At 44.4% G+C, this 13,677-nt stretch overlaps 2 protein-coding genes across 7 annotated transcripts in view; one reads left to right on the plus strand and one right to left on the minus strand.

Moving 5' to 3' along the window:
* TRAF5 (TNF receptor associated factor 5) overlaps nucleotides 1–13,677 on the plus strand; it is a 49,826-nt gene that overhangs the window by 18,146 nt on the left and 18,003 nt on the right. For 4 of the 6 annotated variants that reach the window (XM_032289150.1, XM_032289146.1, XM_032289151.1 and 1 more), the window contains exons 2-4: nucleotides 9,897–10,115; nucleotides 11,059–11,116; nucleotides 12,976–13,077. In XM_032289150.1, the coding sequence (XP_032145041.1) occupies nucleotides 9,898–10,115; nucleotides 11,059–11,116; nucleotides 12,976–13,077 (378 nt within the window). In that variant the 5' untranslated portion in view covers nucleotide 9,897. Of the gene's footprint in view, nucleotides 1–3,527; nucleotides 3,581–9,896; nucleotides 10,116–11,058; nucleotides 11,117–12,975; nucleotides 13,078–13,677 lie in introns of those variants that run through there. The other 2 variants (XM_032289149.1, XM_032289152.1) reach the window with 2 other exon arrangements.
* LOC116558878 (developmentally-regulated GTP-binding protein 1) lies at nucleotides 3,830–4,991 on the minus strand. Its single transcript, XM_032289153.1, has one exon. It carries the CDS (start codon nucleotides 4,792–4,794, stop codon nucleotides 3,841–3,843), a length of 954 nt encoding a protein of 317 aa, XP_032145044.1. The 5' UTR covers nucleotides 4,795–4,991; the 3' UTR covers nucleotides 3,830–3,840.

The raw sequence follows: 13,677 nt of genomic DNA on the forward strand, positions 1-13,677 counted from the left end.
TCTTTCTCGAGTTAGGGTCTTTCTCTGTCACCCAGGCTGGAGTGCAGTGGCATGAACACGGCTCACTGCAGCCTTGACCTCCCAGGCTCAAGCAATCTTCCTGCCTCAGCCCCCGACAAGTAGCTGGGATTACAGAAGTGCACCACCACACCCTGCTAATTTGTGTATTTTCTGTAGAGATGGGGTTTTGCCATGTTGCCCAGGCTGGTCTCATACTCCTGAGCTCAAGCAGTTCCTGCCTTGGCCACCCCAACTGTTGGGATTACAGTCATGAGCCACTGTGCCCAGCTCCCCCACCTTTTTTTTTTTTGCTTCCTTGTAGTATCTATTCTTCCTGGAAGACAGAATCACAGGATTCAAGGCCAGCCATGATGTTGAGAGGGGAACTACCTATCCTAGCGGCAGAGCATCCGGAACCCACCCAGGGCATCTTGGGATTGGACATTTTAAATTTTCTTTATCACCAATCACAGTCTCTCTTCTTTAAGCCCAGGAACCACTGGTGGGCCTTGGGTGGGTTTGGGGAATAACATATTTGTATCCTTCCCATGCTGCTGAAGTGGGTATTAGGCAGTGGGCCAACACTGCCAGTGAGATTGAGCAGAGCTGAGGAATGGACAGTTTGCCTTCTAGCAGCCCGTCCACAGAGGGAGGGGTCATCTGTTGTCATTAGATCTGTGGAGGAGCACCAGTCACTGTTGAGATGCTGCCCAGCACCTAGGGATGGGGGAGAGATCCCCTGGCTTCCCCCTCTTCCCACCCTTCCCACCCCAGTGCCTCTCATTGGCTGAACCGAGCCAGAAGCCTGGGAGCCTGGAAAACAATTTGTGGCATCAAATTTCACCCAACATCATGGTGCAGACCTAAGCAGAGCAAGAGTGAGTGGATCTGAGCAAAAAGGCAAACGACTGGCATGTTCCCTTAATTCCACTTGAGCTACAGTTAATTGCTAACCATTCTAGAATGTTTGTGCTACTGGGAAATTCTTTAATCTCCTTCATCTAGAAAAGGCCTCCTTTTTCTTCAAGACCAGTTGAGATTCTTCTTCTCTGTGAAATCAGCACAGACACCCCAGAAATTGTTAGCTAGCCCCCACGTCGGCTGTACCAGTTCTTTGTTTGGATCTCTGTTCATGGTACTTGCTACTGGGATATTGTAATTGATCATTTTTGTGCCTTATTTCTTCTGTCCTTGGAGGGCCTCAAGGGCAGACGCAACATCACAGCCTCTGCATTCTCAGGACCTAACCCAGGATCATTGCAGGGGTGTGCAGATGAGTGGGCTGTGGGGGTGCCCTGCCCAAGCTTTCATAAATGATGAGTGGCAGAGCAGAGATAGAGGTCTCTGGTCCTGTGCCCTTTCCACTCTGAGATTTCGTCTGTAGTAATCAGTAACTCCCCAAGAATCAGAATTTGAAAATCCTGGAGACAAAGTTCATGGACTTATTTCTTATGCATTATGATATAATATATAATTCAAACTGGATGTTGTAGGGGTGAGTATGGAGGTGGTATGGACAGGCAGACCAGGATCTACCTTTCTTTGTTAAACCTTTCTTAAACTCTGCAAAATATATGTCCTTTTTTTTGTAACTGAAGGCTAAACTTATGCTGCTTCAGAATGTGAGAATGTTTATTATATGTTCCTCATAAATTAATCGATAGAGATATGTAAGTAAGGAATTTAAATGGTGACATCCACAGCTTTCCTTTGGAATTCCTAAAAAATTCTCATGGAAAAGATGCATCAATTTATGAAACAAGAAGATGACATTTCAAAGAAACCCAGCAAGAGTTCTTAGGGAATAGATGGGATGTGATTTTCTCTTGTCTCTTTTGGCTTAACGCTTCAGTAGGATACCACACTGTACGTCCCATTGATGGCAGGAGTAAGAATGCCGTTGACTGAAGAAAGGTGATATATAAGCTCTATATTTAGCAGTTTTGATTTTTTTTCCCCTGATTTGCAAGAACTGAACTTCTTTGCTGTTCCTGTTACATAAGCTATTATATACAAAGAGGAAAGAGTTAAATAAAATGGAGTGCTTACTCATTTCGACTAAATAGCTGTCTGGGAAAGACAGAGTGCCATCTGAAAGTACCTGGTTAATTAGATACCTATGTTTGTTAGGAAAGAAGCATCAGCCTTTCTAGTTCTGCTGTTGGACTCTCTCATGTCAGTGAACACAGTGGGTCCAGGCTTGAGAAAGCTTCAGAAGAGGACAGACCCTGCCCTGGGAGGCATCACAGCTCTGTTTATACACCGGAACCTCACCCGGAAAGACACCTCAAGTCCACATCTCATAACCGAACATAAATGCTTATTTTTTTTACAATGTGTAGTGAGATTAAAAACTCAATTTCATAAAAACAAATACTGGACCATAACTGATTAGAGAGTAAACAAGGTCAGTGAATGACTTAGGCCTGTTGAATAGGTCTGGGAAATACACACATGGATGGGGAGGAGGGATGGGGCATTCAGCCCTCTGCTGGCTATTCAACAGGAGCAAGGAGACTGAGAGTCTCATGTGCTAGGCCTGCCAGGACAAAGCTGACAGGACACGGGCCCACACAGCAGCCTAGTAGAGCAGTGGTTTCCAAAATGTGCTTCAAGGGCCCCTGGGGTGCTGGAGCAGCTCTTACTAGGAAAGCACTTAATGGGCTTTTACTTAATTCAGATGAATTCAGGTAAGAGCCAATTGTGTGCATCTCTTTCCCAACTCCAGTTCAGTGACCTCTTGCATTGTTACCTTGAAATTAGCCATACTGGAAGTATTTAACTACAGAAATTGGCAAATGCTGCAAACTGGAGCTATCCCCCAGTTGAACAGATTTATTTATTTATTTATTTATTTTTGAGACGGAATATCACTCTTTTGCCAGGCTGGAGTGCAATGGTGCAATCTCAGCTCACTGCAGCCTCCGCCTCCCTTGTTCAATGGTGATTCTCCTGCCTCAGCCTCCTGAGGAGCTGGGATTACAGGTGCATGCCCCCACACCCAGCTAACTTTTGTATTTTTAGCAAAGATGGGGTTTCACCATGTTGGCTAGGATGGTCTCTATCTCCTGACCTCGTGATCCGCCCGCCTTGGCCTCCCAAAGTGCTGGGATTACAAGCGTGAGCCACCGCGCCCCGCCAATCCAGCAGATTATTAAACATTTACTAGCACTGCACTGCCTGGGGCTCCCTGACACACTTTCAGGGGATCTGCATGGTCAAAACTATTTTCATAATGGTACTGACATCATTTGCCATTTTTACTCTCCTTTTACAAACGCACAGATGTGTTTTCCTGAAGCTTAATGATGTATGGTATGCAACAGACTGGATGTAGGAGCAGACGTGAGAATCCAGCCATCTTCTATGAAGCAAGACATGTAAAATGGTGGCACCCTTCTCACTCATTTTTTTTGTTTTGGAAAACAGTTATTTTTCATAAAAATATTATTTGTGTTAACATATAATTGGCTTATTGTGTTAAAGTAAATACTTTCTTTTTTTTTTTTTTTTTTTTTTGCATGTAGCTGACTAGCCTACCAGGTCTTTTATGCAGTTCAACATACACAGTGACACCAAGGTAAGACAAATGAAGTTCCAGTTTGGGTGCCTCCATCTCCCTCCCCTGGATCCTGATCCAGTGGCTGTCAAAGCCAGAAAGAACTGGGGTAGGGTGCTTGATCATGGGGAAAGTTGTTGTGGTTCGCCCGGCAGTTGGGAAAGGGGGAGGCTTCACTTCTTCACAATTTGAATGACATCCTCATCCTCCCACGTATGGCCTTTACCCACTTTCTGAGGATTGTGTTTCACAGACAGACCCCAGACCAGAGCATATTTAAATTATTTGATAAGATTTTTATGCATCTTCATGCAGAAATCCTCCACTGTGGTCCTGGAGTAAGGAAGCACCACTGGGGATGTGTAATCTGGTAACTGGTCTTTGGGTTTGGTATAAATTCTCACTAGTTTCAGATAGTCCCAGATCTTTTCCAGTAGGTCATCAAAATTCCAACGGTGATGGGCAGAGATGGGTACACAGTGAGGCACCTTATAGATGATATCCAATTCCTCAATGGAGATTTGGTCAATCTTATTTAACACATAGATACAGGGGATATAAACTCTGTTTCCTTCCACCACATCAATGAGGTCATCAGCTGTAGCATCACTACGTAGAGTCACGTCGGCATTATGAATCTTGTATTTGGCCAGAATGCTTTTCACAGTTTCAGCATCCAGCTCACTCTGGGGGCAAGTGGCTGTGAGGTTAATGCCTCCCTTATACTTCTTCTTAAAGCCAATGTTGAGGGGTTTGCTGTTCAAGCGAATGCCAAAGCCTTCCAGTTCATTTTCAATTATCTTCTTATGTCCCAAGGGTTTCAGGACACCCAAAACAATCAGGATCAAGTTACAGGCTCGGGCCACTGCAATGACTTGACGACCTCTACCTTTCCCATCCTTGGCACCTTCAATGATACCTGGGAGATCCAGGAGCTGGATCTTGGCACCTTTGTATCTGATGACACCAGGCACGGTGGTCAGAGTAGTGAATTCATAGGCTGCTACCTCAGAATACACCCCTGCCAGGTTACTAAGCAGTGTTGACTTCCCCACAGATGGAAAACCAACAAATCCAATTCGAGCATCACCTGTCTTGGCCACATCAAAACCTTCTCGTGGACCTCCACCACCACCCCCCTTTGGAGTAATGAGTTCTCGACGAAGCTTAGCAAGACGAGCCTTAAGCAGCCCTAGGTGGTGTGCTGTGGCCTTGTTCTTTTGAGTCCGAGCCATCTCAGCTTCTATCTCCCGATTTTAGCTAAGGTGCTGCTCATCCTGGCGAGTCCCCTGAGGCCTCCACACTGATTGTTTCTCTTCACACACCCGCGGGCAAATTCAATACTTTCTTTAATTCCTCAATTTGACTCTCAAGTGTGGTAAATGTAAATAAATAAAACTCACATAAACAAAAACTCTTAGGGGTCCTCAATTTAAAAAAGACAAGATTTTATTTTAGAGCAGGTTTAGGTTCACAGCAAAATTGAGTGGAAGTCTGTTTATCAATTCTTTCTTTCATAGATTGTGCCTTTGGTGTTGTACCTAAAAGGTAATTGTCAAACTCAAGGTCATTCAGATTTTATTGTATGTTATCTAGTAAGAGTTTTATAGCTTTGCATTTTACGTTTATGACTGTGATGCATTCTGAGTTAATTTTTGTGAAGGGTGTCAGGTCTATGTCTGACTTCATTTTCTGATGTGGAATGTCCAGTTGTCCAAGAATCATTTGCTGAAAAGACTATCTTTTGAGCTGACCCCGGGAGTAAAGAGAAAAAAAAAAAAAGAAAGAAAAGACTATCTTTGCATCATTGTTTTGCCTTTGCCCTTTTGCCAAGGGTCAGTTGACTATATTTATGTGGGTCTATTTCTGGGCTCTTTATTCTGTTCCATGGATCTGTTTGTCTGTTCTTTTGACAATACTGCACTGTCTTGATTACGGTAGCTTTATAATAAGTTTTGAAGTTGAGTAGTGTCCATCCTCCAGCTTTGTTCTTCAATGTTGTGTTGCCGTGTTGAGTCCTTGGCTCCTCAAGTTTTAAGAGTGTTATCTTAGACCACGTGCTGTGGCTCATACCTGTAGTAATCCCATTGCTTTGGGAGGCTAAGCTGAAAGGATTGTTTGTGGCCAGCAGTTCAAGACCAGCCTAGGCAACATAGTGAGACTCTGTCTCTGAAAAAAAAAAAAAAAAAAGCCAATTGTGGTGGTGTGCATCTGTAGTCCTAACTACTGGGGAGGTCTAGGTGGAAGGATCACTTGAGCCCAGGAGTTGGAGGTTACAGTGAGCCATGATTATACCACTGCACTCCAGCCTGGGCTGCAGAGTGAGACCCTGTCTGAAAAAAAAAAAAAAAGTGTTATCTTAGTCTGTTTGTGCTACCCTCACAACATATCTCAGACTGGGTAATTTATAAAGAACAGAAATGTATTTCTTACAGTTCAGGATGCTGGGAAGTCCACGATCAAGACACCAGCAGATTCAGCGTGTAGAGAGGGCTCACTTTCTGTGTCCAAGATGGCAGCTTATTGCTGCATCCTGCAGAGGAGATGAACACTGTCCTCACATGGGGAAAGACGGAAGGTCAAAAGAACCTACCTAGTTCCTTTGAGCCCTTTTTAAGGTCACTGGTCCCATCCATGGATACAGAGCCCTCATGACTTAATCACCTCCTAAAGCTTCCACCTCTTAATACTGTCACACTGGACCTTAGGTTTCAACATATGAATTTGGGGGGTACACATACATTCAAATCATCGGGGGTCCTGAGACCAAAAAGTTGGAGAACTACTGTTGTAGCAAAAGATGGACATACACACAGATGAATGCCATAGATTCTTGTGTTAGGAAGAGTGTAGAGTGTAGTGGAGGGGAACCTGAACTGAGTTTTGTATATCTGCTGCCTCGTTCTGGGGACTGAAAGAGCCTGTTGCTTTAGGATACATCTCTGAGAGTCCAAATTTAGACACTGTGTGACAGACTTGGGCCTGGCCTCAGGAGGGGATCTCAGAAGGGCATAGAATATGACATCAGGGTACAGGATGTGAAGTGCCAACCTCCTCTGGGATGAGGGAACATCGGGCAGAGTAGGGCAATTTGAAAGTGGTTTCTTCCAGCTCTCTGAGAGAAAGGTGGGTCTTGGTTATTAGGGCTGTGCATGTGAATAAAATGTTTTGCCTCTTCATCTTCAGAATTAAAACTTTTGTTAAATCCCAAGAGTCAACCGTGTTTCGGAAGGGAGCATTGATATCTTATATTGCTTACCTACAGCCCTTGAAGTTTTGCAGGAAACACTAGAGAAAAAGGTGGAGCTTTCGTCTCAAACCCCAGGATTTTTTTTTTTTTTTTTGAGATGGGGTCTTGCTCTGCCACCCAGGCTGGAGTGCCGTGTCATAATCAGGACTCACTGCAGCCTCCATCTCCCAGGCTCAAGTGATCCCCCTGCCTCAACCTCCCAAGTAGCTTGTGGAAAGGCCCTGTGGCAGAAGAGAGTGTAGTGTATTAGGAGAACTAAAAGAAAGCCTGGGTGGCTGCTGTACAGAAAGCCAGGGAAGAGAGGTCCAGGATGCTGCTGGACTGGGGAGGAGACAGCCTTGAGCCTGCTTAGCATTGTGGACTTTCCCTCAGATCCCTAGGAAAACACTGAAAGATGAAGGGAGATAACCTTACATTGTACTTGCATTTTGAAAGTCTCACCCTGGCTATAGTATGGAGAGTGGTTTGGAGAAGAAAGCAACTAATGAATTTATATTTAGTTCAGCTGAGAAATGACATGGCTTGGTACTTGTCTTAGCTTGGGCTGCTGTAAGACAGCACATAGACTGGGTGGCTTACAGATAAAAGTTCAGCTTCCAGAACTGTCAGAAATCTGTGTTGTTTCTCAGAGCGTACAGTGTAGTGGAGGGGACCCTGAACTGATCAGGGTGTCAGCATGATTGGGTTCTGATGAGGTTCCTCTTCCAGGCTGCAGACTTAATTGCTGTATCATTACATGGCAGCAAGAGGGCCAGGGAGCTCTCTGGCCTCTTTAGAGAGGAGGTCTCACCATGTTGCATGGGCTAGACTTGAATTCCTGGGTTCAAGCCATCTTCCCACCTCAGCCTCCTGAGTAGCTGGTACTACAAGTGTGCACCATCATTCCCGGCTTTCTTAGGCCTCTTCTTATAAGGGCACTAATCCCATTTATGAGGTCTCTGCTCTAATGACTTCATTACCTGCCAAAAGCCCCACCTCCTAATGCCATCACATTGGGGGTTAGAATTTCCACATATGAATTTTGGGGGGGAATACAAACATTCAGTCTGCTGCAATGATAGTGATAGATAGATACTGTGAGTAATATATTTGTGTGCAAGAAGTCATTGCCAAACTCAAGAGCATCTAGATTTTATCCTGTGTTATCTTCTAGGAGTTTTATAGCTTTGCATTTTATGTTTATGTCTGTGATCCATTCTGAGTTAATTTTCGTGAAGTGTGTCAGGTCTGTGTCTAGCTTTGTTTTCTGATGTGGATGTCCAGTTTTCCCAGCACCGTTTGTTGAAAAGACTTATCTTTGCATCATTATTTTGCCTTTGCTCCTTTGTCAAAGGTCAGTTGACTGTATTTATGTGGGTCTATTTCTGGGTTCTCTATTCTGTTCCCTGGATCTGTTTGTCTGTTCTTTTGACAGTACTACACTGTCTTGATTATTGTACCTTTATAATAAGTTTTGAAATTGTGTAATGTCAGTCCTCCAGCTCTGTTCTTCTCCTCTGATATTGTTCTGCTGTGTTGGGTCTTTGGCTCCACAAGTTTTAAGAGTGCTATCTTAGGCCATGTGTGGTGGCTTACCCAGCACTTCGGGAGGCTCAGCCACAAGGATCACTTGTGTCTAGGAGTTCAAGACCAGCCTGGGTAACATAAAGAGGCCCTGTCTGTATTAGTCTGTTCTCCCGCTGCTGATAAAGATACACCAGACAGGTGTGGTGGCTCACGCCTGTAATCCCAGATCTTTGGGAGGCCAAGGCTGGTGGATCATGAGGTCAAGAGATTGAGACCATCCTAACCAACATGGTGAAACCCGTCTCTACTAAAAATACAAAAATTAGCTGGGGTGGTGGCGTGTACCTGTAGTCTCAGCTACTTGGGAGGCTGAGGCAGGAGAATCGCTTGAACCTGAGAGGCAGAGGTTGCAGTGAGCTGAGATTGCGCCACTGCTCTCTAGTGTGGCAACAGAGCAAAACTTAGTATTAAAAAAAAAAAAAAAGACATACCCAAGACTGGGCAATTGGCAAAAGGAAAAGATTTAATGGACTTACAGTTCCATGTAGCTGTAGAAGCCTCACAGTCATGGCAGAAGGTAGGGAGAAGCAAGTCACATCTTACATGGATGGCAGCAGGCAGAAAGAGAGAGAGAAACTGCCCTATAAAGCCATCAGATCTCATTAGACTTATTCACTGTCACAAAAATAGCACAGGAAAGACCACAATTCAGTTGCCTTCCACTGGGTCCCTCCCACAACATGTGGGAATTCAAGAGGAAATTTGGGTGGGCACATAGACAAAGCATGTCACTGTCTCTAAAAAAGAATTTTTTTAAAAAATTGGCCAGGTGTGGTGGTGTGTGCCTATAGTGCCTGTAGTTCTAGCTACTGGGGAGGGATCAGTTGAACCCAAGAGTTGGAGATTACAGTGAGCCATGATCACAGCACTGGACTCCAGCCTGGGCTACAGAGTGAGACCTTGTCTCTGAAAAAATGAAAAAGAAGTGTTAGTCTGTTTGTGTTGATGTAACAAAATACTTCAGACTGGGTAATTTATAAAGAACAGGAATTTATTTCTCATAGTTTTGGAGGCTGGGAATTCCAAGTTCAAGACACCAGCATGTTCAGTGTCTGGTAAACACTTGCTCTGTGCTTCCAAGATGGTGAGAAATAAATTTGCCTCTAAACATTTTAACAAAACATGTGTTTCCATTCTCTCATTGAGTGAAAGAAAATATCCTAACAGTTGACTTATAGTGTAATTAACACACCTGGCTATATTTTGTCCAAGCATGTGGCCAAACTGACAGGGTAATTAGTAGCACCCCGTAAAAGGTTGATGGACAAAGAACTGAAGTCTCATAGAATCTTGCTAGAAGTCATCTGGTCCAGCCTCTAACTGGAGCACTCCAAAGACATTGTACCTTTGCCAGAGCCCCTCCAATGGTGGGAGGTTGTCACTGTTGTTACAAAGTCACAACAGAATGACCATGTGAATGATGTACACTAATTATGGGACAAATAACCAAAGCATCTGATGGCTGTAGTTGTTTCAGTGTTTGTACACTTAATTTTCCTTCTCCTCCCCTGACCTCTGCAGAATGGCTTATTCAGAAGAGCATAGAGGTGAGCCCTGTGGTTTCATCCGCCAGAATTCCGGCAACTCCATTTCCTTGGACTTTGAGCCCCATATAGAGTACCGGTTTGTGGAGCAGTTGGAAGAGCGCTACAAATGTGCCTTCTGCCACTCGGTGCTTCACAACCCCCACCAGACGGGATGTGGGCACCGCTTCTGCCAGCACTGCATCCTCTCGCTGAGGTGAGTGGGCAGGGCCTGCAACTCCGGCCACGGCAGGCCCAGCATGCAGGTGCCGATTGTGGCCACTCAACTGTTCTCATGGTTTTTGGAGTTGCTTTATTTGGCCACAGAACCATGACTATAAGGAGGGACTCTCCCAGATCTCCTCTGTGAGGTCCTGAAGAATAATCATTTTTGGGTTATTTTAATTTACAGATATCCTTTTCTTAAAATTCAGACTGCACCTGTTTTGCATGGGAGAGCAGACCTAGACACACACTCCATTATGGGAGCTGGCTGTGTGGAAGAGCTTGAATCTCACAGCGTCGGTGTTGTAGTCACTTCAGTCTTCCCTTTCCTTGAGGCAGAGGTGCTGTAACACCTAGAAGAGACCTTGCTGCCATGGATGCTGTCCTCTCCTGGGCAGCTGAAAGACCTGGGTCATGCTGTGTTGAGGGAGGAGACCAGGAGAGATGTGGAAGCAGACACACTTTGGGGGGTTACATAGGAAACAAGGCAGTCATTTTACCCTGCCAAAACTTGAAAGTGGGTTATTATAGTGGATCCTCATTCCTTCATGTGTTTGTACCTTCAGCAACTGTGTGTTCTGTGCTCTCATGCTGAAGAGCTACAGTGTGGAACAGGACCCCATGTTTGCCCTCTAGAATGTTCCAGTCCTGAGAAGGAGACGTTGTGGTACAGTGTGATAAACAAAGGACAAAGGGCATTTAGTTTTGTCCACTGACTGCATCCTGGAGGATGCATGAAGTTTTTCAGGCAAACTGAGACTAGGAAGGTGCTGAAGGAGGGGTGCAGTAGGCACCTTCTGGGTAGAGGGAACAGCATGGATAGACAGGGACCAGCCTGCCCAGGGCTAGAGCATGGCTAGAGCCCTGGGGCTGCTTTTGGAAATGCTGTTGAGGTAAACACCTAACTCTGGCTCCATTTTTATTTTTCTCTCCAGAGAATTAAACACAGTGCCAATTTGCCCTGTAGATAAGGAGGTCATCAAATCTCAGGAGGTAAGAAAGTCACTGCATTGGTCTAGCAGCTCTCAGGGTGATAGAGAAGAAGTCAATGAATTGGACATAGAGATTGGAGCAGGAGAGTGGTCAAGGGAGACCTTCCTTGGAGTCGACATTCCTCTGCTGTGGGGCCATATCAGAGCCTACTCATAGCCCTGTTTCAGAGGCTTGTTTGGGTCTTTATTGACCACATCCCTCCTCCACCCCAAGTCTCCTTGCCTGGTTCTTCCTTATCTCCTTCCTATACTAGCTCCAGCTAATGTATTTCATTACGGTTTTGATTTGCCTTTTCCTGTTGGCTGATGAGGCTGGGAATTTTTTCAGGTGCTTATTGGCTATTTGTATATCTTCTTTGTTAAAAATGCCTATTTATTTCCTTTGTTTATTTTAAAAACTTGAGTTATTTGCCTGTTATTGTTGCATTATAAAAGTTGTTTATAGCCTGTAATCCCAGCAGTTTGGGAGGCTGAGGCAGGCAGATCATATAAGGCCAGGAGTTCGAGACCAGCTTGGCCAACATGGCAAAACCCTGTCTCTACTAAAAAATACAAACATTAGCTGGGTGTGGTGGTGCACGACTGTAATCCCAGCTACCTGGGAGGTTGAGGCATGAGAATCGCTCGAGCCCAGGAGCTGGAGGTTGCAGTGAGCTGAGATCATGCCACTGCACTCCAGCCAAGGTGACAGAGCAAGACTCCGCCTCAGAAAAAGAAAAAGTTCTTTATATATTCTGGATATAAATATCTGCAAATATTTTTCTTCCATTCTGTGGGTTGTCTTTTCCCTTTCTTGTAGTGTGTTTAAAGCACAAAAAATTTTCATTTTGATGAAGTCTAATTCATCTGTTTTTTTTTTTTTCTTTTTTTTTTTTTTGGTTGCTTGTTCTTTTGGTGTTGTATCTAAGAAACCATTGTCTGTCCCATGTCATGAAGATTTTCTCCCTTAAAACTCCTCTTTAAGTTCAATTTTCTTCCTTTAGGATTCTGTTGCAGGATGTTTAAGCAGAAGCTTCCCTTCAGCCTCTGGTCTGCTGTATATGCGCCTTCTCTATACTTCTTATAATGTATTTTGTAAATATCTACAACAGGGCTGTGCTGTACTTAGTGTCTGTCTGAGCTACTATTCCAGGGGTTGGCATACTACAGTCTTGGGACAGATCCACCTGCCACCCATTTTTGTATGGCCCGTAAGCTAAGAAACTCTTTTTATGTAATGGTGGATGCATAGAAACCTTGTATTTTTGCAACTTCTTGTGAGTCTTAAACTACTTCAAAATAAAGTTATTTAAAATAATCCAGAGAAGGTTTTGTGATATGAGATTCAAATTTCAGTGTTCATAAATAGTGTTTTATTGGAACATAGCTGTTCCCATTCATTTAGGTATTGTATACGGAGGAGTTGAAAAGTGACATCAGAAACAATTGTGATGTGGACTATCTGACCCCTTACAGTTTGTTGGCTCCTGGTTTGTGCTAAAATAGCAAGCCAGCACAGCCTGGGTAATGCTGTCTGATGAGTGATACATTTACTCTGGGACAGGAAGCTGAAAGCATCACTCTTGGCTAAGCTTCACCTCCTCACCTTTGAGAATGTGGGGTCAAGTTCACCATGAGATTTGCCTAGCTGTAGCGTGTTGCACTGGGCATTGTTACCTGGCTTGTATGTTTGATGGTTTGTCAAAAGCGTATATCGGAGACAGCCTTTTCTTTCAGTGTGGTGTAATATTTCCATTCCAGCAGTTGTCTGGAAGTTTCCACCTGCCTGTTGAGGTATACTTGAAGACCAAATTAAAATAGCTTAATTCACATTGCCGTAAAACTTTGAAGTGTGTGAAACCTATTATGTTTACCTTTTAGGTTTTTAAAGACAATTGCTGCAAAAGAGAAGTCCTCAACTTATATGTATATTGCAGCAATGCTCCTGGATGTAATGCCAAGGTTATTCTGGGCCGGTACCAGGTTGGTATTACTCATGAACAGTATTTACCTTTGCTGTTTTTCCGGGGATGTGTATTGAACCCCTTTATGAGACAGTTACTGAGCTAAGCATGTAACAGGGATTCAGTGGATTGCCCTCAGAGATTCCCAGTCTAGCCATACAGGTGGCTACAGTGCTGCGGTACCCCTAGGGCTGAGGTATGAGTGAAGAGGTTCATCCTGTATGGAGCGCAGGGAAGACATCTTGTATCCACTAGACCTTAATTGTGTGGTAGGGATCATTGAGCCAAATGAGAGGGTGCAGAACATGCTGGACCAAACAAACACTCGAGAATATGTCATTTTGGGGGAACTGGGTGGGACCCCGGGGATGATTACAGAAAGACACAGTTGTGAGGTCCTTCCCTGAAAGCATTTGCTCTCTCACTTGGTGGTGTCGTAGGCATTTCCCAGCAACTGTGAGGCCTGGCCTCGTGGGGTTTATGATCTATGGCGGATCACTCAGACCAAGGCAGAGACAGGCTGCGGGTTAAAGGTAAAAAGCATTGACAGGAGAGACAAACCAACAAGGCGTAGGGGAAATGTAAGTGAAGGGGAATTGAGTGCCTTTAAAAATGAAGT

The sequence above is a fragment of the Sapajus apella genome, unplaced genomic scaffold (assembly GCF_009761245.1).
Source record: "Sapajus apella isolate SASKATOON/1434 unplaced genomic scaffold, GSC_monkey_1.0 scaffold22, whole genome shotgun sequence".
Taxonomy (NCBI): Eukaryota; Metazoa; Chordata; class Mammalia; order Primates; family Cebidae; genus Sapajus; species Sapajus apella.

Bases quoted from the DNA above. Each gene is read 5' to 3' on its own strand.
- LOC116558878 (XM_032289153.1), bottom strand. From the start codon at position 4,794: ATGGCTCGGACTCAAAAGAACAAGGCCACAGCACACCACCTAGGGCTG.